We start from the raw sequence: 24,571 nt of genomic DNA, 5'->3' as shown, positions 1-24,571 counted from the left end.
ATCTCCCTCGACGCCATACAGTTCGGTACCAGTACCTCACTTTGAAAAGGAGGGGATGTCACGTGACACATCCCAACCCTATGTGTCCGTGGCCAAGCTACACCACAGCAGGGTTCAGTCAGTCCAGTCAAGTCTAGATTAACAGTGATCTAGATTAACAGTGATCTGGCACTTTTGTGAGTCTATTCGTAGACCGTGTATGCCCAGTCACTTAGCATAGATGCATATCCTCTGGTTGCACACAGCATGATCATCAGTATTCCCTTCAGAATCCATCAGATTCAGTTAGGGGATTTTTCCAGTTCATTTAGCCTATTTTCCTCATTTTTTTGTATTTTCACTTATTATTTTTAAGTGACTTTCCAACAAAAGTAGGTAGGGCAATTTTGCTAAGTTTCTATATAAGCAAACCCAAGTTAGCACTAAATGGCAGAAGAGGCAGCAGGAGTACCTTGCTCAACAGGCAACTTCTCAGCAAGACCAACCCCCGCGACTACTCTGACGTTTTTTCCACAGAAGACCTAGCGTTTTTGCATCAGATCAGCCTTGGCGATTTGTGCACAGCAGATCAGCCCGGGTGTCATCATGACACAGCAGATCAGCCTAGCGTTTTTGCATTTGCAGAACCCTGGCGACAGAAGGACCAATTTCAGCCCTTGCGTTTTTGGATTTCAGCAGCAAATTAAGACCGGAATTATTCACCTAAAGTGTAGCAGATTCAGCCCGTAATGACCATCAGTTTTCAGCCCTAAGAAACCTCATTTTTCAGCCAAGAAAACGCAGCCAAAACAGTCATTTTCAGCCACCGAAACAGTCCCGAAATTCAGCGATTAGAAGATCTCAGATTTCAGCCATCGTCGTCGTCCTCGTCATCGTCATCGTCGTCGTCATCACCGTCGTTGTCATCGGCATAGACCAAGTTGCATAGTCCATTGCATACGCATTGTACACCTTTGTGCAATCAAGACATAGACCACTCTCGCCGACGAGAGTGGGGCCTTCGGAGGAGGGTTTTACAAACCCCTCGGTGTCGTATCTCTTCTCTCTCCTTCTCTCAGTCTCATTCACTTGCACGCACAATCCACTCACTTTGTTCGTGATCATAGCACTCTCCATAAGACGGAAAGCTCTCTCTTTCCCTAAGAACTAAAGGAACCTTGAGCAATAAAGATCACTAATCTTGAGAAAATACAACATTCATTCCGCTGCACCTAACAATGCTAGCCGCTTCTGCTTCAAACAATAACATTCAATTTCCTTGGGTAGGATAGACCGCGCCAATATCTCTCCCATCGGTTCCTTATACACCTTCCGAAAAGAAGCTAGTGGTAGGAAAATATCCCAAATTTTTTGATTATATGTAGACAAGTGTTGTCTTTCTTCATGGGGAGGTGATTCCATGCTGCCAATACATTGGTTCACATTGCGGTGTCAACCATATGGATGCAAACAAACGTTTGAACTTCACCCATCGTGGTGGAGCGTTGCCGTGCAACAAGAGTATTGACCATCACTTTTGTCTGTTGCCTTTAAGCAATGGGGCTGCTTTGCGAACCTTGGAAGCCTCTGTAAAATTACCCCCCAAGAAAGCGGTGTGAAACTGTTGAATAAAAGATAAGGCTTTATTGGTATCTTAATGACCTGAGCAAGTATCAAACTTGACACTCTGTCCACCATCCTTAGAATCTTTCTTGTCCTTTCTCCACTCCAAATCATCATACTTCGTTTTTACCTTGAGTTGTTTTGAAGGTGTAAGATCCAACCTTAGAATCGTCAGGGGACGGGTAAGTATCTGTATCTGAATTGCGTGATCTCTTGTAATGCTTTCTTGACACACTTTTCCTGTGCTTTCTTTTCCTAACCTTCCTCTTTTCTTCCTCGCTTAAACTGGAACTAGAAGAAGAAAAAGAAGAAGAAGAAGAAGAAGAAGAAGAAGAAGAAGAAGAATTGGAGTCATTCCCAAAGTGAACACGTCGGCATTTTTTCCTTTGAGGTCACTTCTTAGCCAAATCCTGGAAAGTCGAGTGTCGGCCAAGATAGTTGGGAAAAGTCTCAGACTTTCGTCCCTTATGAGAGTGTTTCTTGTACTTCATAATGTGGTTGATCTTGCGCTCCACAGCTCGATCAATTTCTTTTGATATGGAAAGAAAATACTTTGAATGAGATTTCAGCTTTGCTTTACTTTTATCGTCGATTTGAGAGAAGGTTTGGCGACCTTGTGCCAGCTGTCATAGAATTTGGAGATCGGCTGAGCCTGCAGATATTTTGCATGTTGAGGATCCTTCAAATACTTTATAAGTCGTTTTGCTCAGGTGCTAACTTGCAGTTTCTGTCAAGAGATTTGCAAGTTTTGGATCCTCGATCAATGATTCTTCAAATTGATCATCTAACTCATCTTCAGCCGATTTGCCGTTGTTAGAATCTTCATTGCCATTTGTTTCTTCATCCCTCAAAACTGTAGGTGGGATGCATTCTCTTTCTAGATTGGATTCTTTATTAGAATCTATGCCGTGCGTTGCAAAAAAGTTGGACCGGATTTTTAGTAGAAGAAGAATAGATTGAACTTGGCTCTAATACAACTATAACCGGCTTGGCATTGACAAGGCGGTAATTCCACAGCAAACACAAACAGAGTTGAAAAACTTTAACACTTGAACTTGAAACCTGAAGTCGCGACACGAAGTGGTGGAGTTCCAATTCTAGATGCTCTATAGTCTATAGTTTGGTACTTCTTTTTGTATTAATAGACTATGGTCACAAAGTATAATTGAGGAGTTTGCGCCTCTGGTCCACAACTGTGCAACCATGCACTGATTTGCCAGGGTGGACCCCCTAGGCATTAATTTATAGACACTGTGGCCCTAAAGCAATTGATACAAAAGCTGGTCTTAGCCCCAAAAGCATAAAGGTCAATTGCTTTAACAATTGTTGCCAAACGCTGCTATGTTACCTCTGTGATTTTTGTTGCAGATCGTGGTGCGAAATCCAATCCGCCATGTGAACATATTACGGACGGGCCATGTGAGCTACCTTTTGGATCTCTTTCTGTGTCCCTTGCCGGCTGGTCGGGTTGCCACGCCATCAATTTGTGATGTGTTCTACGAGCTTTGAAGATTTCTATGCAAGTTTGGTGCTTAGGCACTGTCTCTTCGCTTGTGTGTGCTTGGTGGTCAAGATCTTTGGTATAGCGTGATCTTGTTTTTGTATGGTGGTCAAGCTTGCTAATGTCTTGGTGGTGTGTGCCACTAGCTAGTCGGAGAAGCTATAGCGCGTGAGGTCTAGACAATGTTGTATTGCTTGGGGTTGTAGGGTGTCTTGGGTAGATTCATACGCCTTGTCTTGGAGTCATATGTCACGTGTGCATTGCACTTGAGCCACGTGGACAAGCTACTGCTACAGGTCAACATCAGTCTAAGTCTAGTATAGCTTATGATCTAGCCTGGCAACTTTGTGAGTCTCTAGAAGGTCGTGCATGACCAGGTAGGTCATAGTTGCATACCGTCACTTGCCTAGTATAGTCACTTAGACATATTCATATGAATAGTCACTAAAGTCATTTATTAATAAGTGACTTTGACATGACATTTATAAAAAGTAGGTAGGGAAAATGGCAAAACAACCTATAAAAGAGTCACTTGGCCTTCAGTTTTAGAACATCAGGATCGCACTACAAGTACCCACAACACAAGCATATCCAATGTTTTTCAGCCATCAGCCCATCGCCAGTGTTAGTAGCAGAATCAGCCCAATGTTTTCAATTCTCAGCCCTAGCCTCATCGTGAGATTGCAGTTCCAAACCAGATCAGCCCTAGCGTTTTCAATTTTCTCTCGTGCATCTACCGCAAGATCCCGTTAGCATCTCAGCATGTAGGACCACTATATCAGCATTTGTACAATCTAAAGCAAATATCTCTCTAGCGATAGAGAGGGGGGTCCTTGGACTATTCGGGTGGGTAGCACTTGCTCGCAAGGCAGAGTCAGCATCGAGGCTGATGTTCTTCGACAGTAGTAAGGCTGCCTAGTTACTCAGCTGGTCGGTGTTTTCATCGCAACAGTACCTACATCCACAGTATTCGTAAGTTTGGAGGAGTGTTCATTACTTTATGCATCCACAAGGATCAGAAGCATTTAACATCAAAAGTACAGAAAGCATCCCCCACAGGAAGAAGTTTGGCACTTGTGTCTCACCTTTTAAAGGGGGGGATGTCACGTGCGCATTGCACTTGAGCCATAGGAACAAGCTACTGCTATAGGTCAGCATCAGTCTTAGTCTAGTATAGCTTAGGATCTACCCTGACACCTTTGTGAGTCTCTAGAAGGATGTGCATGATTAAATAGATCATATGTCACAAAGTGATGACGTGGCGGATAGCAGAAACCCTAAAATTCCTACAAACCCTAATTTTTGACAGAAACCCTAATTTTTGGAAAACGCGGAGGCTGATTTTTTTTTTAAATTATAATAATAATAATAATGACGAGCGACGCGAATCTTGCTTTTTCTCTACGCCATGAGAAAGAGAGAGAACTTGCTTTAAAAAAAAAAAAGGAGACTCTCTAAGAGAGAGAGAACTGATGCTTTTTATTTTTAAAAGCTTTTGGGGCTCTGCTTTTGGGCATCCCTTGTAACCTTCAAATTAGTGGTGAGGGCCTCACTTCTCAGGGCATCTGGACGCAGAGTCTGAGAGTGAAACCCTAACCACTCTCTTGTACTTTGATTTGATTAATATAAAAAGAAATACCGAAAGGGGCGCCAGTCTTTGGGGCCAATATCTCTAGGCACGGAACTCCGCCGGGCCAGTGTACATCTATTGTGATCTGTGACTTGTTTTGAAGTGGTTATTTGGTGCTGTCGCGGTTGATTCTTGACTTGGAGTGTCCAAGTTTGTTACAGTGGTATCAGAGCACGGCCGATTTCTCTTCTATGGGAAATCCGATCCCCGAATTTTTTTTCCGCGGCACCTATGGCTTCAGGCAATGATCAGTCGACTCCCTCTGCATCTGGAGATGCGGACTGGGATCACAACGAAGATTTAGACAGAGAGTATGGCCCGCCTTGGCCTACTTAGGCGGAGCGGCGAGAGATGGAGCGTCGCTAGTTGATCGGCGATGCAACAAAGATGATGCTCAATTTTGCCAAGGACCCGAAGATGACAAAATATATGAACCAGACCTCTTTGGAAGAGGTACAGATCGAGTGGCAGAGAACCACAACACCACTCCCGAAACCGGCTCTCAAGAAACCTTCTACCTCCAAGAAATATACGGAGAAGGAACTGGAGAACGTGGTTGATGCACGGATTGCTCAGCTTTTCGACGTGCAAAAGAAAGGCAAAAAGCACCACAAAAAGCAGAAGAAAGGCACTGACTTCCCGGGATATTTGGGTCGTCGGTCGACATTCGACAAGGTAAAGAAACTGAAGAAGCGCGTCAAGTTTGAAGGGCTACCCAATTCTTCTTCTTCTTCTTCTTTTGACAGTTCTTCTAGCTCTTCAGACTCGAGCGAAGAAGACGGAAAAGCAAAAAAAAAGCGAAGCAAGAAACAACGCTTCGGAAAGGGCAAGAAAAAGGCAAGGAAGTCTAAGTCTCGCCCAGTGAGTGACACTTCTACAGAGGACTCGTCTACGGACAGTTCAGACTCTGACAACGGAAACTTTTATGCGAACAAGAAGAATTTTTACAAAGCCAACTAGTATGACTTTCTCGAAGATAAAAGCAAGAAAGTCCGAGAGTTTAAGGAAGGTGGCCACTCGATCAAGTTTGATACTTTTTCAGGATACTCAGATGCTTCGAAGGCTTTGTCTTTTATACAACAGTTTGACATCGCTTTCGCGGGAGGACGCTATTCAGAGCACTCCAAGATTCGGAGAGCTGCCTCTTATTTTAAGGGGAATGCTCGTACTTGGTGGTCCACGCTTCTTTTAACAAGAGTGCGCCAGTTAAATGGTTGAAATTTAAGAAGCTTTTTATTTCTTCTTGGTTGACGCAAGAATATGAACGAGATGTACGAGCTGCTTGGAACCATCTTTGGATGACCAAGAAAGATACAATCAATGCTTATTGTGAAAGATTCTGGAGCTCTTTTCTATCCGCCTCTTCATTCAAGAAGATCTCGTTCAGAGAACAGATTGAGCGGTTTACCTTGGGTCTACCTACAGAGATCCGAGATCATTGCTTGGAACAGAAGTCAGCTTCTATTCAGGAGTTGATGAGTCATGCGAAGCGGGGCTTTGCCATTCACTCTGGCAGTTTGACCTACCCCACAGATGAGGCCATGACACAACGAGCCGAACAGACTTCTGGGAACGAAAGTAGAAAGAAAAAGAGCAACCCAGAGAAAAAGGATGCACGACCCAAGCTTACTCCTGAGGAGAGAGCTCGCTTCATCAGAGAGGGGAAGTGCTTTGGATGCGGGGAATAGGGACATATCTCCGCGAAGTGCCATAATAAGGCACAGAAAGAACAGAATCATAAAGACGACGAGAGGTCTGAGAGTTCGAGAGCAGCTGAGGAATGTGGCAGAAAAGGCAGATAGAAAAGCAGAACTGGTACCACATGGCGTGGGACCTGCACCGAATCTAATGAATGAAAGTACAAACTTTGCCGCTTTTGGGGCAAAGTGAAGGATCAGGAAGCTCTTTTGAAGGAGCCAAGGCCAACTTCTTTTCACTTGGAATTGGCGGCTCGATTTGGAAATTACGCCCAACAGACTGACGCCACAGGCGGAGGTAGTTCGACTGGCACCCAGATGGGATGTTGCCATTACACCGAGCATTGGCAAACTTCGTTTGCAATGACAGGGGTGTTCAGGGCACGCGAGTGACGTTCTACTCAGGATCCCTTTGTACCACAAGAACTACGCCGTGGTTGACTACCGGGCCGAGAAAGCGACTTTGATAAATGAAGGGCTTAGAGATTGTACTTGATGAACTTCAGTTTCTTACTCATTCTTTTGGGAGAGAACTGAACGCTGGATAAAGGTTGAATATGTTTTGACCTGATCAAAAGAACGCCAAGATTTTTCTCCACACTCATGCCGATTGCTTTTCAGAGGGCCTGAAGATCATACCATTGATCTGATACCTGGAAGCATGTCACCGAACCGGCCATCCTACCGTGTGAGCCAAGCACAAAATGAAGAGATTATGAACCAAGTGAAAGACCTCTTGGAAAAGGGTCTTGTCCAACCTAGTACTTCACCATATTGCTCTCCAGTGTTGTTGGTTTTGAAGAAAGACGGATCTTGGAGAATGTGCATCGATTATAGCGCTCTCAACAAAATCACCATCAAGAACAGATTTTCGATTTCTAAGATCGATGATATACTTGACAGATTATAGAGATCCTCGTGCTTTAGCAGGATTGACTTGAAGAGTGGATATCATCAGATCAGGATAGCGCCAAGAGATGTCTACAAGACAGCTTTTCGGACGACTTTTGGGTTATTTGAGTTTTTGGTGATGCCTTTTGGCTTAACCAATGCTCCTGCGACATTTAACCGGATGATAGACATGATTTTTCGAGAGTACAGGCTACTTGTTGGCACTTTCTTTGACGACATCATTGTTTTCTCCAAGAATGAGGCAGAACACAGTGATCATCTGCTTCAAGTCTTTTAGGCATTACGAGATCACACGTTAGTGATTAATGCAAAGAAAAGTGAATTTTTCCTACCAGAGATACACTTTTTGGGATACATTGTGTCAGCAGCAGGAGTGCAAATGGACCCGGCCAAGATATAGACTATCCTTGATTGGCCCGATTTGAGGAATGTCCATGAAGTTAGAAGCTTCTTGGGATTGTGTTCATACTACAGGCGGTTCATACGAAAGTTTGTAGAGGTTGCTTCCCCTTTGCATACCTTGACACAGAAAGGAGTACCTTTTTTGTGGGGACCCACAGAGGTGACTACCTTTCGGACATTGAAAGTACGGGATCTATTTTGACTTTGCCGGACTTGCAAAAGTCATTCGAAGTATATTGTGATGCTTGTGGTCGTAGTCTGGGTGTGGTCTTGATGCAAGAAGGCCATGACATAGCTTACGAGAGCCGTTTGTTCTCTAGGCCGGAGATGACAGCACAGATTTATGAGAAAGAGCTTTTGGCGGTTATCCATGCTCTTACTCAGTGGAGGAATTACCTACTCGGAGCGGATTTCATTGTCTTTACAGACCATCAGAGTTTGCGCTACTTCTTGTCACAGAAGCAGCTTTCGGAAAAGCAGATGCGATGGGCTCACATCTTGTCACAGTTCCACTTCCAGATTGTCCATGTGGAGGGACAGAAGAATGTGGTGGCAGATGCTTTGTCTCGGAAACCGTTGGTTCTGGCTATTTCCGCGATACATCATAGGAGCTTCGAGAATATGGTCGATCAGTATGCCACAGATCCAGATTTTGCAGATATTTTCACACGGATACGGGATGGGGAGACAGTAGCTGGATACTTCTTTCGGGAAGGCTACTTGATGAAAAAGACTATGTTGTGCGTTACACAGCCATTGAGGGATAAGGTTATGACTGAATGCCATTGTCCACCTTTTACGGGTCACCGCGGCATTGCTACCACCATGAAGGGGGTAGAGAGATGTAATAGGACTAATTTTTGAAGTTCTAAAAGTCGAAAAAAAATGGACTAGGACATATCTTTTGTTTAGCACGATTTGGAAGATTGTTGAATAGTCTATTAAATAGAGCTTATATGAATGAGTTTGAGATATTAAGAGAAAACATATATTATTTTTTTAAATAATACACTAAAGACGTATTTGATAAAGATTAATGAATAACAGATAGTCTGTCTATGAACAGTAAAATTGAGATTTTTATTAATATCAATGTTTTATATTTATGTGTTTTAGCTTAAAATGCATGGGTAGGCTTAAAATAAGTTGAAAAAGTAGCGGAGATTCAAAAATAGAGCTTTTATGAGTCGCGACCTAAAAGTTGCGTTTTCAGCCAAAGAAAGACGTTTTTTGAAATTCTGTCCGCGGTGTCTTGTAGACCAGACCTATTCCCGTCGTTTTGAGTACCTGGATTGCTCTGTTCTGAGTTCGTTTGACGATGAAAACAAACAGAAGGCAACAACAGTGTAGTATATACAGTGACAGACATACATACAACATCATACAGTTCTCCCTGCTATTAACTAAGAAGTGGATTGTTTCTTCATGGTAGAGTATTGTAATTGAGATTATGAAGGTATATAATTATGTTTTTTTACTTTGATTATCATCTTGAATTGGTTGCACGAGTATGTTCTTTTGACTATTTTGTAGGCGATGCACAAATCAGTGTGTGAAACAGGATCTGTGCAAAGTGTCATGATAAAAATCTAACCTTTACGGATCGCTTAGCGATCACGTTCTTATCTTATTCTCGCAGGTATACTTGGTGCGAAAATGGTGCAGGCTTTTCGAGGAAAAGAAGGATAAAAGCAGGACGGGTGGTGCATTTGGGGATCATTCAGAGATCTCCTCTTCTGCGAGTGCGAGTGCGAGTGAGACGCTGTATGCAAGCGAACTAAAGCTCGGGGGTGGTCGGGAGGTTCGAGCTCCTTACAACGGAGTGCGTCCATATTCAATTGCTCCTCTGTTGTATCAAAAGTCTGCAAAGATTCATCAATACAAAGATCTCTTTCTCTACCTTTTGTTATCTATCTCTATTATTCTGTTCTTGTGACAATTGGTATCAGAGCAAGCGGTTGATTCTGGACATGGAAAGATACGAGAGGAGGATGAAGAAGCAAGAAGACTTAATTCGGTGACCACGAGAAGATCTGGAAATTGCAAATCGAGAGCGTGCTGAGGCTTTGCGGGGCAAAGCAGCACGAGAGCCTGATATGTATGTGGACCTTCATGGCGAACATGAAGACGAAAACCATGCTATTTGTAACAAACTTGGACACTCCAAGTCAAGAATCAACCGCGACAGCACCAAATAACCACTTCAAAACAATTCACAGATCACAATAGATTTGCACTGGCCCGGCGGAGTTCCGTGCCTAGAGATATTGGCCCCAAAGACTGGCGCCCCTTTCGGTATTTCTTTTTGTATTAATCAATCATCAAAGTACAAGAGAGCGGTTAGGGTTTCACTCTCAGACTCTGCGTCCAGATGCTCTGAGAAGTGAGGCCCTCACCACTAATTTAAAGGTTACAAGGGATGCCCAAAAGCAGAGCCCCAAAAGCTTTTAAAATCAAAAGCATCAGTTCTCTCTCTCTCTTAGAGAGTCTTTTCTCTTTTTTTTTTATAAAAAAAGCAAAAGCAAAATTCGCGTCGCTCATCATTTTCCAAATTTTTTTTTTTAAAAAAAAAAATAAAAATAAAAAAATTATCCGCCTCCGCGATTTCCGGAATTTAGGGTTTTTGGCAAAAATTAGGGTTTGCAGGAATTTTAGGGTTTCTGGCAGAAATTAGGGTTTCTGCTGTCCGCCACGTCATCACTTTGTGACATACCCCCCTCTTGAAAGCATTGTAATCGACCGCGATTACGCCTGCAAAACCGACAAAAGCCATAAACCGTCTTAGCAGACACTGACTGTTAGTACCTACGTACTAGGAACACACATCTAGCACATGTACAAAATCGACAGTCACATCACACGACATCACAGGACATCACCAGACATCACAGGACATCACATAACATTCAACATTCATTCGGATCTTAGACCATGATTTATCGGCAATGTAGCTAGCAATCACATCTAGGTCCAATCGGGACCTCATCGATGTCCGATTGACTAACCCCTATTGCAACCATGTCTATTCGAGATCAATCAGACCAAAATGCTGCAGTCATTTCGGCTATCAGTTCCTGCACTCACAAGAAGTCAAGAACAAATCAGTATCATAATCAGGAATTCCATTTCATAAAGTCATCCAGCAGAATACTGTCAGCTCTCAGTATCCCTGAAGCTCAAAGAGACATCAGTGACTTTAGTATCAAAATCGAGGCATCTGTTGACAAAGGAGTGGAGCGACTCCCCTCTTGTGCATCCCACTGCACCAGATCTTCGGCCAAGCTGAGTTTCTGGGTTCCGTTTGGAGTAGACTATGCTAAACCAAAACATCGAGGTAAAGTTTCACAATCCGAGGAGTATCTGCTAGGTCCTCCTCCTCCATCCACTTCGCATCAAATGCAGGAAAGTTCTTGAACTTAACCAAGAACCGCCTTCGGACTTTACCTTTCTTCGTATCATTATGTGCCAAAATCTGTTCAGGAACAAGGATCTCCTCGTTTTCTTCCACTTCGGGTTGCTCATCAGGCTCCCCATCATTAGGCACATCACCCTTAACAGGGTTCAAGAGACTCACATGCAATGCATTATGAATCCTCCAAGTATCTGGCAGGTCCAATCGGAAGGAGACATCATTTATCTTGTCAGTAATCTGGAAAGGTCCGTAGTATCACATACTAAGCTTTGGAAAAAGCCTCTCCTTTCCCTTTTTTTTTTCTTAGGCGTGCCTTCTCAAAAGTAAGAGCACCCAATCATCCTCCTTCAGTTTCCAGTCGCGACGATGGCGATCCGCTGTCTTTTTCTGTCGTTCTTGAGACTTCTGTAAAGTCTCGTGAACCTTGGCAAAAGCCGTATCCAAATCTCGCGAATATTCATCCGCTTCAAATTTCTAATCTTTCGTGCTCAGGAAGGATGGAACCTTCGCAGCAGTTTCAACAATCTCTCATGGCGTCTTCCCCGTCGAAGAGTGTATCGTGTTATTGTAGGCAAATTCCACCAAAGGTAAGTTCTTTTCCCATTGAGTCTTCTGTTGCGAGATACAAGACTTCAATAAATCTAAAATCACTGAATTGGCAATCTCAAATTGCCCGTCAGTCTGCAAGTGGAACGATGACGAGAACTGCAACCGCGTCCCAATGTTCTCCCAAATTGCCTTCCAAAACAAACTCATAAATCTGGGGTCTCTGTCGGAGACAATCGTCTCAGGCGTGCCATGTAATCGGAAAATCATCGTGATCATTCTGTATTCTCGGGAGATAAAAAAAAATGAAATCCATTTCAATATTTTCCCAGGGGCGGGTGGGTGGGTATGGGTAAAGGCTGTAACAATCCCTGTGCCTTATGCCTGTCAAACTTGACCTTCTAGCATACCAAGCAACTGCGCACAAACTCTTCCACATCCTTCTTCAGTCTCCGCCAAAAGAAATCTCTCTCTACCCCTTTCATGGTGGTAGCAATGCTGCGGTGACCCGTAAAAGGTGGACAGTGGCAATCAGTCATAACCTTTTCCCTCAACGGCTGTGTAACGCACAACATAGTCTTTTTCATCAAGTAGCCTTCCTGAAGGGAGTATCCAGCTACTGTCTCCCCATCCCGTATCCGTGTGAAAATATCTGCAAAATCTGTATCTGTGGCACACTGATCGACCATATCCTCGAAGCTCCTATGATGTATCGCGGAAATAGCCAGAACCAACGGTTTCCGAGACAAAGCATCTGCCACCACATTCTTCTGTCCCTGCACATGGACAATCTGGAAGTGAAATTGTGACAAGATGTTCGCCCACCGCATCTGCTTTTCCGAAAGCTGCTTCTGTGACAAGAAGTAGCGCAAACTCTGATGGTCTGTAAAGACAATAAAATCCGCTCCGAGTAGGTAATGCCGCCACTGAGTAAGAGCATGGATAACCGCCAAAAGCTCTTTCTCATAAATCTGTGCTGTCATCTCCGGCCTAGAGAACAAACGGCTCTCGTAAGCTATGACATGGCCTTCTTGCATCAAGACCGCACCCAGACTACGACCACAAGCATCACAATATACTTCGAATGACTTCTGCAAGTCCGGCAAAGTCAAAATAGGTCCCGTAGTCAATTTCTCTTTCAATGTCTGAAAGGCAGTCACCTCTGTGGGTCCCCACGAAAAAGGTACTCCTTTCTGTGTCAAGATATGCAAAGGGGAAGCAACCTCTGCAAACATTCGTATGAACCGCCTGTAGTATGAACACAGTCCCAAGAAGCTTCTAACTTCATGGACATTCCTCAAATCGGGCCAATCACGGATAGTCTCTATCTTGGCCGGGTCCATTTGCACTCCTGTTGTGCTGCTTACACAATGTGTCCCAAAAAGTGTATCCATGGTAGGAAAAAATTCACTTTTCTTTGCATTAATCACTAGCGTGTGATCTCGTAATGCCTAAAAGACTTGAAGCAGATGATCTCTGTGTTCTGCCTCATTCTTCGAGAAAACAATGATGTCGTCAAAGAAAGTGCCAACAAATAGCCTGTACTCTCGAAAAATCCTGTCCATCATCCGGTTAAATGTCGCAGGAGCATTGGTTAAGCCAAAAGGCATCACCAAAAACTCAAATAACCCAAAAGTCGTCCGAAAAGCTGTCTTGTAGACATCTCCTGGCGCTATCCTGATCTGATGATATCCACTCTTCAAGTCAATCCTTCTAAAGCACGAGGATCCCTGTAACCTGTCGAGTATATCATCGATCCTAGGAATCGGAAATCTGTTCTTGATGGTGATTTCTTTGAGAGTGCTATAATCGATGCACATTCTCCAAGATCTGTCTTTCTTCAAAATCAACAACACTGGAGAGCAATACGGTGAAGTACTAAGCTGGACAAGACCCTTTTCCAAGAGGTCTTTCACTGAGTTCATAATCTTTTCATTCAGTACTCGGCTCACACAATAAGGTGGCCGATTCGGTGGTGTGCTTCCAGATATCAGATCAATGGTATGATCTTCAGGCCCTCTCAAAAGCAATCGGCATGAGCGTGGAGAAAAAAATCTTGGCGTTCTTTTCTTCAGGTCAAAACATATTCAACTTTTATCCATGGTTCAGTTCTCCCAAAAGAATGAGTAAGAAAACTGAAGTTCATCAAGTACAATCTCTAAGCCCTTCATTTATCAAAGTCGCTTTCTCGGCCCGGTAGTCAACCACGGCGTAGTTCTTGTGGTACCAAGGGATCCCGAGTAGAACGTCACTCACGTGCCCTGAACACCCCTGTCATTGCAAACGAAGTTTGCCAATGCTCGGTGTAATGGCAACATCCCATCCGGGTGCCAGTCGAACTACCTCCGCCAGTGGCGTCAGTCTGTCGGGCGCAGTTCCAAATCGAGCCGCCAATTCCAAGTGAAAAGAAGTTGGCCTTGGCTCCTTCAAAAGAGCTTCTTGATCCTTCACTTTGCCCCAAAAAAAAACGGCAAAGTTTGTACTTTCATTCATTTGATTCGGTGCAAGTCCCACGCCATGTGGTACCAGTTCTGCTTTTCTATCTGCCTTTTCTGCCACATTCCTCAGCTGCTCTCGAACTCTCAGACCTGTCGTCGTCTTTATCATTCTGTTCTTTCTGTGCCTTATCAGGGCACTTTGCGGAAATATGTCCATGTTTCCCGCATCCAAAGCACTTCCCCTCTCTGATGAAGCGAGCTCTCTCCTCAGGAGTAAGCTTGGGTCGTGCATCCTTTTTTTTTTCTCTGGGTTGCTCTTTTTCATTCTACTTTCATTCCCAGAAGTCTGTTTGGCTCGTTGTGTCATGGCCTCATCTGTGGGGTAGGTCAGACTGCCAGAGTAAATGGCAAAGCCCCGCTTCGCATGACTCATCAACTCCTGAATAGAAGCTGACTTCTGTTCCAAGCAGTGATCTCGGATCTCTGTAGGTAGACCCAAGGTAAACCGCTCAATTTGTTCTCTGAACGAGATCTTCTTGAATGAAGAGGCGGGTAGAAAAGAGCTCCAGAATCTTTCACAATAAGAATTCACTGTATCGCTCTTGGTCATCCGGAGATGGTTCCAAGCAGCTCGTATATCTCGCTCAAACTCTTGAGTCAACCAAGAAGAAATAAAAAGCCTCTTGAATTTCAGCCATGTAACTGGCACAGTCTTGCTTAATAGAAGCGTGGACCACCAAGTACGAGCATTCCCCTCAGAGTAAGAGGCAGCTCTCCGAATCTTGGAGTGCTCTGAATAGCGTCCTCCCGCGAAAGCGATGTCAAACTGCTGTATAAGAGACAAAGCCTTCGAAGCATCTGAGTATCCTGAAAAGTATCAAACTTGATCGAGTGGCCACCTTCCTTAAACTCTCGGACTTTCTTGTTGTTATCTTCGAGAAAGTCATACTGGTTGGCTTTGTAAAAATTCTTCTTGTTCGCATAAAACTTTCCGTCATCGGAATCTGAGCTGTCTGTAGACGAGTCCTCAGTAGAACTGTCAGTCTCTGGGCGAGATGTAGCCTTCTTTGCCTTTTTCTTGCCCGTTCCGAAGCTTTGTGTCTTGCTTCGCTTTTTGCTTTTTTTTCTGTCTTCTTCGCTCTAATCCGAGGAGCTAGAAGAACTGTCAGAAGAAGAAGAAGAAGAACTGGGTACTCCTTCAAATCGAACACGCTTCTTCCGTTTCTTTGCTTTGTCGAATGTCGACTGACGACCCAAATATCCCGGGAAGTCAGTACCTTTGTTCTGCTTTTTGCCGTGCTTTTTGCCTTTCTTTTGCACGTCGAAAAGCTGAGCAATCCGTGCATCAACCACGTTCTCCAGTTCCTTCTCCGTATATTTCTTGGAGGTAGAAGGTTTCTTGAGAGCGGGTTTCGGGAGTGGTGTTGTGGTTCTCTGCCACTCCATCTGTACCTCTTTCAAAGAGGTCTGGTTCATATATTTTACCATCTTCGGGTCCTTGGCAAAATTGAGCATCATCTTTGTTGCATCGCCAATCAATTGACGACGCTCCATCTCTGTTTGCTCCGCCTGAGTAGGCCGAGGCGGGCCATACTCTCTGTCTGAATCTTCGTTGTGATCCCAGCCCGCATCTCCAGATGCAGAGGGAGTCGACTGATCATTGCCTGAAGCCATAGGTGTCGCGGAAAAAAAAAAATTCGGGGATCGGATTTCCCGTAGAAGAGAAATCGGCCGTGCTCTGATACCACTGTAACAAACTTGGACACTCCAAGTCAAGAATCAACCGCGACAGCACCAAATAACCACTTCAAAACAATTCACAGATCACAATAGATTTGCACTGGCCCGGCGGAGTTCCGTGCCTAGAGATATTGGCCCCAAAGACTGGCGCCCCTTTCGGTATTTCTTTTTGTATTAATCAATCATCAAAGTACAAGAGAGCGGTTAGGGTTTCACTCTCAGACTCTGCGTCCAGATGCTCTGAGAAGTGAGGCCCTCACCACTAATTTAAAGGTTACAAGGGATTTCCGGAATTTAGGGTTTTTGGCAAAAATTAGGGTTTGCAAGAATTTTAGGGTTTCTGGCAGAAATTAGGGTTTCTGCTGTCCGCCACGTCATCACTTTGTGACACTATTCCACTAGAAAACAATAATCATCGTGGCGGCGTTGGGGCACCTGGCGGTGGTGATAGTGGTGATGGTGGGAACGATGATGGTGGACGTAGAGGTCGTCAACGCAAAAAAAGAAACGATGACGATGTGGGAGAAGTGACAACCAGATGATTCTTAATGAAGGATAAGTTTAAAGAGTTTGATGACATAAGAAAGATATGCGAAGATTTAGAAGCGTGGATTGAAGAACTCAAAGATTTGGATGATACTTTCAATATCAAGAACACGACCACCAGATTTTCGAATGCTCGAGCAAGGTGATCGATAAGACAATACGTACCAAGATGGCTCAATTGGAGACTTTTGGCGATGCGTACGATAAAGGTAAGTCATCTACCCCTTCTTTGTGATGTTTTATGTCTTTGATACGTCCTTTGAAAGCTTCTGTGATCGAATTTATGCGTAAAAGTTGAGATTTAAATTTGAATTTCTTAATTGATTTGGATAGTATTCATTGCTTCTTATTGTCTAAATTGATTGAGAAATTAAACTTGAAATTAAATTGAGAAGTTAAAAGACTTCTGGACTTAACCAGTGGTAATAATAGTTTCACGAAAGAGTTAGTAGAAAATTTGTTTTTTTCTTCTTTGAAGAGTCGGAAGCATAAACATGATTTCTATATCATAAACATTGATATGCATGATGTTATCATTGGTATGAATTAGATGATTGAAAATCATGTTTTGATTGATTGTTAGGAAAAAAAAAATATATCTTTAATCATTTGATGATGATAAGTCACACTCTTAGAGGAAAGAAAGAGATTCTAAATCTAGTTTTGGCCATGGAATTGATAAGGTGGCTTATATAAGAGTGTGAGACGTTGCTTGTGTTTGCTAATGAGATTAAAGAAGAATCTGGGAATAAACAGAAAGAAACGAATCCAGAATTTGTAGAGGATCTCTTACATGAATTTAAGGATGTGTTTCCGGACGATCTTCTTGGTATACCTCCGCCTAGAGCTGTAGACCATGCTATAGATCTATATCTAGGAGCAACACCTTATTCAAGGGTTCCATACAGGTTCAATATTGATGAGCTTAAAGAGCTCAAGATACAACTTGATGATCTTTTGAAAAAGGGTTTCATTAAAGCTAGTGTATCTCCTTGGGGCAGTCATGTGTTATTCCAAAAGAAAAAGGATGGTACATATAGGTTATGCATTGACTATAGGGGATTAAACAAACAGACCATTAGAACAAATATTCTCTTCCTCACATAGATGAATTGCTTAGCCAATTGAGTGGTGCCACAATATTTTCGAAGATTGACGTTCGTTCTGGCTACCATTAAATCCGCATTAAGGCCGAGGACATTCCAAAGACTGCTTTTTGTACATGTTATGGGCATTATGAATTTACAGCTCTTGCTTTTGGTTTAACTAATGTGTTAGGAAATAAGACGTAGCTAAATAGATAATTGAGTAGATTACTTAATGGAGAGAGACAGATTTATATACACGAGATTATAGAGTAGAGAGAGAGAGAGAGTACACACGATATACGTGGTTCACCCAATGTGGGCTACGTCCACGGGAAAGCAGCCACTCAATGGCTTTAGTACTTCAAAATAAGAAGTAGTTTACAAAGGGATTATACCCTTAATGGAGCTCCCGCCTTGCTTCACTCTCACCACCTCACACTCACCTTGTTGCATCAACTTCACACTATGAAATGTGTGTAGAAATGGCCTCCTTTTATAGGCCAAAAGGGCTGCCCTCTCTTATGAGAGACAGCCATGTGTAGCCGCCCTTGTGCGAATAAGTCCAAATCGGACCCTCCAAACCGCCCATGTGTGGCTGCCCTTGAGAAGACAAGTCCGCCATTGAATTCGGCCACCGGCCACCAGCCATTGACTTCCGACCACCGGCCATTGACTTCCGACCACCATCCATCGGCCATTGACTACCGGCCACCGGCCAACCGACCAGTTGTTTTCCGACCACTTTTCGGCCACCGTCCGGCCATAATATTCCGGCGAAAAAAAAAGTCTCGGGGGCCTCCGCCCCCGAGGCCTTTAAAGTTGCCCCTTATTCTTGTCCGTGAAAATTTTGGTTTCCGGTGAGTGATTTTCCTTCACGCATGATGGCTTCTCCTCATAATGGGGGCCTTACAAATGTGCGCTTTTACCACATAAAATTACAAGGGTAAATTAGGCTCCATACTTAACAATCTCCCACTTGGAGACTGATCTCCAAACCAAACCTGTGACTGCTTTCCATTCTGGCTTCTTATCCTTGAATGCCGATTGAAGATGAGCAAAAGCTCAACTTCTCCTTGTTGACCACCTTTGTAAACATTTCTGCAGGATTTTCACTTGTATGCACCTTTCCTAGCTTTAGTTGTCCCTCTTCCAAAAGAGTGCGTATGAAGTGATATCTCACCTCAATGTGCTTTGTCCTTGAATGAAAGGCTGAGTTCTTCGCAAGATGGATAGCGCTTTGGCTATCACTGTACAAGACACAATTGTCTTGTTTGAATCCAAGCTCTTCTAAGAATCTGTGAAGCCACAGAATTTCTTTGCTTGCCTCCGTCATTGCTACATACTCTGCTTCCGTGGTAGAAAGTGAAACCACTTTCTGCAGCTTTGAAGCCCAGCTTACTGCTGTGCCTCCAACCGTGAACACATAGCCAGTAGTGCTCCTTCGAGTATCTTTGTCACCTGTCATATCTGCATCAGCATACCCTTCTAGAAAAATATCAGTTCCTCCAAAATACAAAGCATTTGTTGTTGTCTCTTTTAGATACCTAAGTATCCACTTCACAGCTTGCCAATGCTCTTTACCTGGGTTGTCCATGAACCTACTCACAACTCCCACTGCATGTGCAATGTCTGGCCTTGTCCAGACCATAGCATACATTAGAGAACCTACCGCTGCAGCATATGGAACTTTAGACATATAGGCTATCTCCTCTTGTGTCTTTGGACACATATCCTTCGTTAGTTTAAAATGACCAGCCAAAGGTGTAGAAACTGGTTTTGCATTTTGCATTGCAAACCTTTCTAGTACCTTTTTGATGTAATCTTCTTGAGATAGCTTTATTGTTTTCTTCGTCCTGTCCCTTGATATTTTCATACCAAGTATCCTCTTTGCAGCACCTAAATCTTTCATTGAAAAAGATTTGGACAGCTCCTCTTTTAGGTCTTTGATGTCCTGCATGTTAGCACTTGCAATCAGCATGTCATCAACATACAACATTAGGATGATGAATTTCCCATCTCCCAAATTCTTCGTGTAGACGCAGTGATCCGAGTTGCATCTTGTGAATCCATGATCCAACATCCATCGATCAAACTTCAAGTACCATTGTCTTGATGCTTGCTTTAAACCATACAAGCTCTTCTTTAATCTGCAAACCATTTTCTCCTTACCTTTTACTTCATACCCCTTTGGTTGAAGCATGTAGATTTCCTCCTCTAAGTCACCGTGAGGGAATGCCGTATTTACATCCATTTGCTCGACATTTAGATCATGAGCAGCCACAAGGCTTAAGACAAGCCTAATTGAGTTCATTTTTACAACAGGAGAAAATATTTCATTGAAGTCAATACCTTTCTTTTGAGAAAAACCTTTTACCACAAGCCTAGACTTGTACCTTTTCTTCCCACCTTCTTCTTCCTTTAGCTTGTACACCCATTTGTTTTGAAGTGCCCGCTTACCTTTAGGCAACTCAACCAACTCCCATGTTTGGTTGCGATGTAGTGAGTCCATCTCCACTTGCATGCTCTTCGTCCATTCTTCTTTGGATTCATGTTGCATAGCTTCTGCGTATGATTCCGGCTCTCCAGAATCTGAGATCAAGAGATGGTTGAAGGAAGGAACAAACCTTTCTGGAGGTCTACTTGCTCTTGTAGATCTTCGGGGAATAGATTGAGGCTCCTCATTTGGTTGACGTTGTTGCACATTGTTACCGTTTGCAGTCCTTGAGTCTTCACCGTCCTCAAGCTCCATGTACTCATCACCTGTTTCTTTTGTTTGTTTTCTTTCCAAGTAATCTTTGTACATATTTTGTTCGTTAAAAATTACATCCCTACTCCTTAAGATTTTACCATCTTCAGGATTCCATAGGCGATACCCAAAGTCTCCTTCTCCATAGCCAATGAAGAAACACCTTTTGGACTTTGCATCTAACTTTGATCTTAGGCTTCTATCTATGTGCATGAAAGCCTCACACCCAAACACTTTGAGAAATGCATAATTCACCGGTTTACCTGTCCATGCCTCTTCTGGAACTCCCCCATCCAATGCCGTTGAGGGTGACCGATTGATTAAGTACACAGACGTACTTACAGCTTCCGCCCAAAGCTCAAGCGGTAGGCCTGCATGTAGCCGCATGCTTCGTGCTCGTTCCATGATTGTGCTGTTCATCCTTTCCGAAATCCCATTTTGTTGAGGTGTCCTTGGGGTTGTCCTTTGCCTCAGAATGCCATTGCTAGCACAAAAGCTTTCAAAAGCTTGGCTGCAATATTCGCCTCCATTGTCGGATCTGAGGCATTTAACCTTGGTACCTGTTTCATTCTCCACAAAAGCTTTCCACCTTTGAAATATGGAAAATACATCGGATTTATTATTCATGACATAAACCCATGTTTTTCTAGTCGCATCGTCTATGAATGTTACATAGTACAATGAGCCACCAAGTGATGGTGTACTTGCAGGACCCCAAACATCAGAATGAATCAACTCAAGTTTTTTATTTTTTCTTTCATTTCCTGATTTTTGAAATTTTACCCTCTTTTGTTTACCATAAACACAATCTTCACAGAACTCTAAGTCCGCTTCTTTCAAACCTGGTAGAAGCTTCTTTGATTGAAGGATTTGCATTCCTTTGGCACTCATATGCCCAAGTCGGTAGTGCCACACCGCACTGTCAACTTCTGTAGTTGCTGCACAAGCTGAAGGTTGCGTGCTAACAGCACACAAGTAAAGTGTACCGACTTTTTCACCCTTGGCAACCACCAAAGATCCCTTTGAGATCTTCCACCGTTTGTTTCCGAATGCAATGTTGTGACCTTCATCGTCCAATTGTCCTGTAGAGATCAAATTTTTGCGAAGAGAAGGAACATGCCTAACATCTTTAAGCTTCCATTCATTTCCGTTAGCAGTTTTGACAGAAACTGTACCTTTGCCGACAATCTCACAAGCTTCATCGTCTCCCAAGTATACATACCCAAAATTACCTTTAGTGTAGTCTTGGAAATGTTGCTTGTGTGGTGTCGCATGGAATGAAGCCCCGGAATCTACTATCCAGGAATTAGACACATTGTCTAATGAGAGAATTAGAGCATCTTGCTCTACTTTACCTGCCACATTGGCCTCCGATGTTGGTTTGTTGTCTTGAGACTCTGTCTCCTTCTTCTTCTTGGACCAGCAATCCTTCTTGACGTGGCCTTTCTTGCCGCAGTTCCAACATTCAAGAACTGACTTTGTGCGTGACTTGCTCCGTCTTGAACGATCACGACCCTTTTGGTTTTTGAACCTCTCCTTAGGCCTTCCTCTTGTTTCCACTGATAGTGCAGCACTTGATGATTCTCCTGTGCTTCTCCTTCGCATTTCCTCGCTTAGGAGAACACCCACAACATCATCAAACTTAAGAGTATTTGTGCCAGAGATAGAATTACTTACAGCCATCACAAGGCTGTCCCAACTATCCGGTAGAGATGATAATATAAGGAGAGCTCGTACTTCGTCATCGAAATTGATTTTCATTGATCGAAGTTGACTTATGTTTGTGTTAAAGTCATTTAGGTGTTCTGCAACTGAACCATTCTCTGCCATCTTTAGATTGAACAAGCGCTTCATAAGAAATACCTTATTGGATGCCGATGGTTTCTCGTAGAAGTCGTCAAGTGACTTCATTAAGTCCTCCGTGGTCTTCATCTCCGAAACATTGAAGGCCACCGTTGACGCCAAGCTTAACCGGATTGTTCCCAGTGCCTTTCGATCAAGGACAATCCATGCTTCATCTGCCATTGTTGCGGGCTTCTTCGCAAGACCGCCTAGTGGCAAATAGAGGTCCTTCTGGTAGAGATAGTCTTGAATCTGCATCTTCCAATGTTGGTAGTTTTTGCCGTTGAACTTCTCAATCTTGAGCTTCCCTTCCTCCGCCATAACTCCCACTCAATTCAAGGAATCCTTTCCTTGAGATAATTTAGCTACGAGCAAACCTTGCTCTGATACCAGTTGTTAGGAAATAAGACGTAGCTAAATAGATAATTGAGTAGATTACTTAATGGAGAGAGACAGATTTATATACACGAGATTATAGAGTAGAGAGAGAGAGAGAGTACACACGATATACGTGGTTCACCCAATGTGGGCTACGTCCACGGGAAAGCAGCCACTCAATGGCTTTAGTACTTCAAAATAAGAAGTAGTTTACAAAGGGATTATACCCTTAATGGAGCTCCCGCCTTGCTTCACTCTCACCACCTCACACTCACCTTGTTGCATCAACTTCACACTATGAAATGTGTGTAGAAATGGCCTCCTTTTATAGGCCAAAAGGGCTGCCCTCTCTTATGAGAGACAGCCATGTGTAGCCGCCCTTGTGCGAATAAGTCCAAATCGGACCCTCCAAACCGCCCATGTGTGGCTGCCCTTGAGAAGACAAGTCCGCCATTAAATTCGGCCACCGGCCATTGACTACCGACCACCGGCCACCGGCCATTGACTTCCGACCACCATCCATTGGCCATTGACTACCGGCCACCGGCCAACTGACCAGTTGTTTTCCGACCACTTTTCGGCCGCCGTCCGGCCATAATATTCCGGCGAAAAAAAAAGTCTCGGGGGCCTCCGCCCCCGAGGCCTTTAAAGTTGCCCCTGATTCTTGTCCGTGAAAATTTTGGTTTCCGGTGAGTGATTTTCCTTCACGCACGATGGCTTCTCCTCATAATGGGGGCCTTACAAATGTGCGCTTTTACCACATAAAATTACAAGGGTAAATCAGGCTCCATACTTAACATAATGCACTAGCAACTTTCATGTGCTTAATGAATAATATTTTTCACCTGTATCTTGATGACTTCATTCTGGTATTTTTGGATGATATTTTTGTGTATTCTAAGAATGAAGAAGATCATGCATTGCATTTAAAGAAAACATGTGAAGTTTTACGTGAATATAAATTGTATGCCAAAGCAAGTAAGTGTTCTTTTGCAAAGGATCAGATTGTGTATTTGAAAAGAGTGATTTCTAAAGAGGGGATTCACATTGATCTTGATAAAGTTAAGACTATGTCAGTAAGGGATGTAAGAAGCTTTATTGGTCTAGCACAATATGAGAGAGCACAGATTAAAGATTTCTCTAAGATAGCAAGTCTTTTGACCGAATTGACCAAGAAAGACAAGGGTTTTGTGTGGACTTCTAGCTGTGAGACTGCTTTTGAGACCCTGAAGGCTAAAATAGCGGAAAATTGTGTTTTAAAAGTTCCTCAGATGGGCAAACCATTTGTTGTGTCATGTGACGCTAGTGGTGAACAATTAGGCTGTGTTTTGACACAAGAAGGAAGAGTGGTTGCATATGAGTCTAGGAAATTAAGACGACATGAATTGAACTATGCAACACATGATCTAGAATTGCTTGCTGTTGTTCATGCATTGAAACATTGGCGTCATCTTTTGCTTGGCGTCAAATTTGAATTGCGTACTGATCATCAAAGTTTGAAGTATATTTTCACTCAGCCATTGTTAAACAACAGACAAAGGAGATGGATTGAATTGCTGGCTGAGTATGATTTTGATTTGAAGTATTTGTGTGGAAAAGAAAATAAAGTTGCAGATACATTGAGTCGTAGGTCCATGTGTAATTTGTTGATTGTTGTGCGATTCAATTTGATTGATGAGATACATGCTGAAGTTGAAAATGATTTTTTTTATATGCCTATTTTGAAATTCTTGCGTGAGAATATTGGTGAGATGTATGAGAACAGATATCACTTTTATAAGGGAAATTTGTATTATTATGACCGCTTGTATATTCCTGCAAATTCTGCTTTTAAGAGTCAAATTCTGCATGAGTGTCATAATTCACCTTTTTCTGGTCATCCTGGGTTAAATAAGACATATGAGAAGATTAAAACCTCATTCTTTTGGCCGCGTATGAAATTGGATGTTAAGAATTATGTGCGTGAGTGCTTTCAATGTCAACAAGTTAAGATTGAGCATAAGAGGATGCCTGATGACCTTCAACCCTTAGACATTCCTTTACAGAAGTGGGAGTCTATATCCATGGACTTTATCATTAGACTTCCTACTA

General features: G+C 43.1%; 1 protein-coding gene across 2 annotated transcripts in view; it reads left to right on the top strand.

The window, feature by feature from the left end:
- The window catches only part of LOC147462960 (uncharacterized), a 43,401-nt gene that overhangs the window by 9,203 nt on the left and 9,627 nt on the right, over positions 1–24,571 (top strand). Inside the window, exon 1 of one of the 2 annotated variants that reach the window (XM_086486344.1) lies at positions 16,581–16,635. The exons of the other annotated variant lie outside the window; for it this stretch is intronic. Within the exon in view, the coding sequence (XP_086342470.1) occupies positions 16,596–16,635 (40 nt within the window). The 5' untranslated portion in view covers positions 16,581–16,595. Of the gene's footprint in view, positions 1–16,580; positions 16,636–24,571 lie in introns of those variants that run through there. 2 annotated transcript variants of the gene reach the window in all.

The sequence above is a fragment of the Adiantum capillus-veneris genome, chromosome 2 (assembly GCF_014529385.1).
Source record: "Adiantum capillus-veneris isolate H3 chromosome 2, ASM1452938v2, whole genome shotgun sequence".
NCBI classification, from domain to species: domain Eukaryota; kingdom Viridiplantae; phylum Streptophyta; class Polypodiopsida; order Polypodiales; family Pteridaceae; genus Adiantum; species Adiantum capillus-veneris.
The sequence above is the reverse complement of the archived record's forward strand: the minus strand, read 5'-3'. Positions and strand labels throughout refer to the sequence as shown.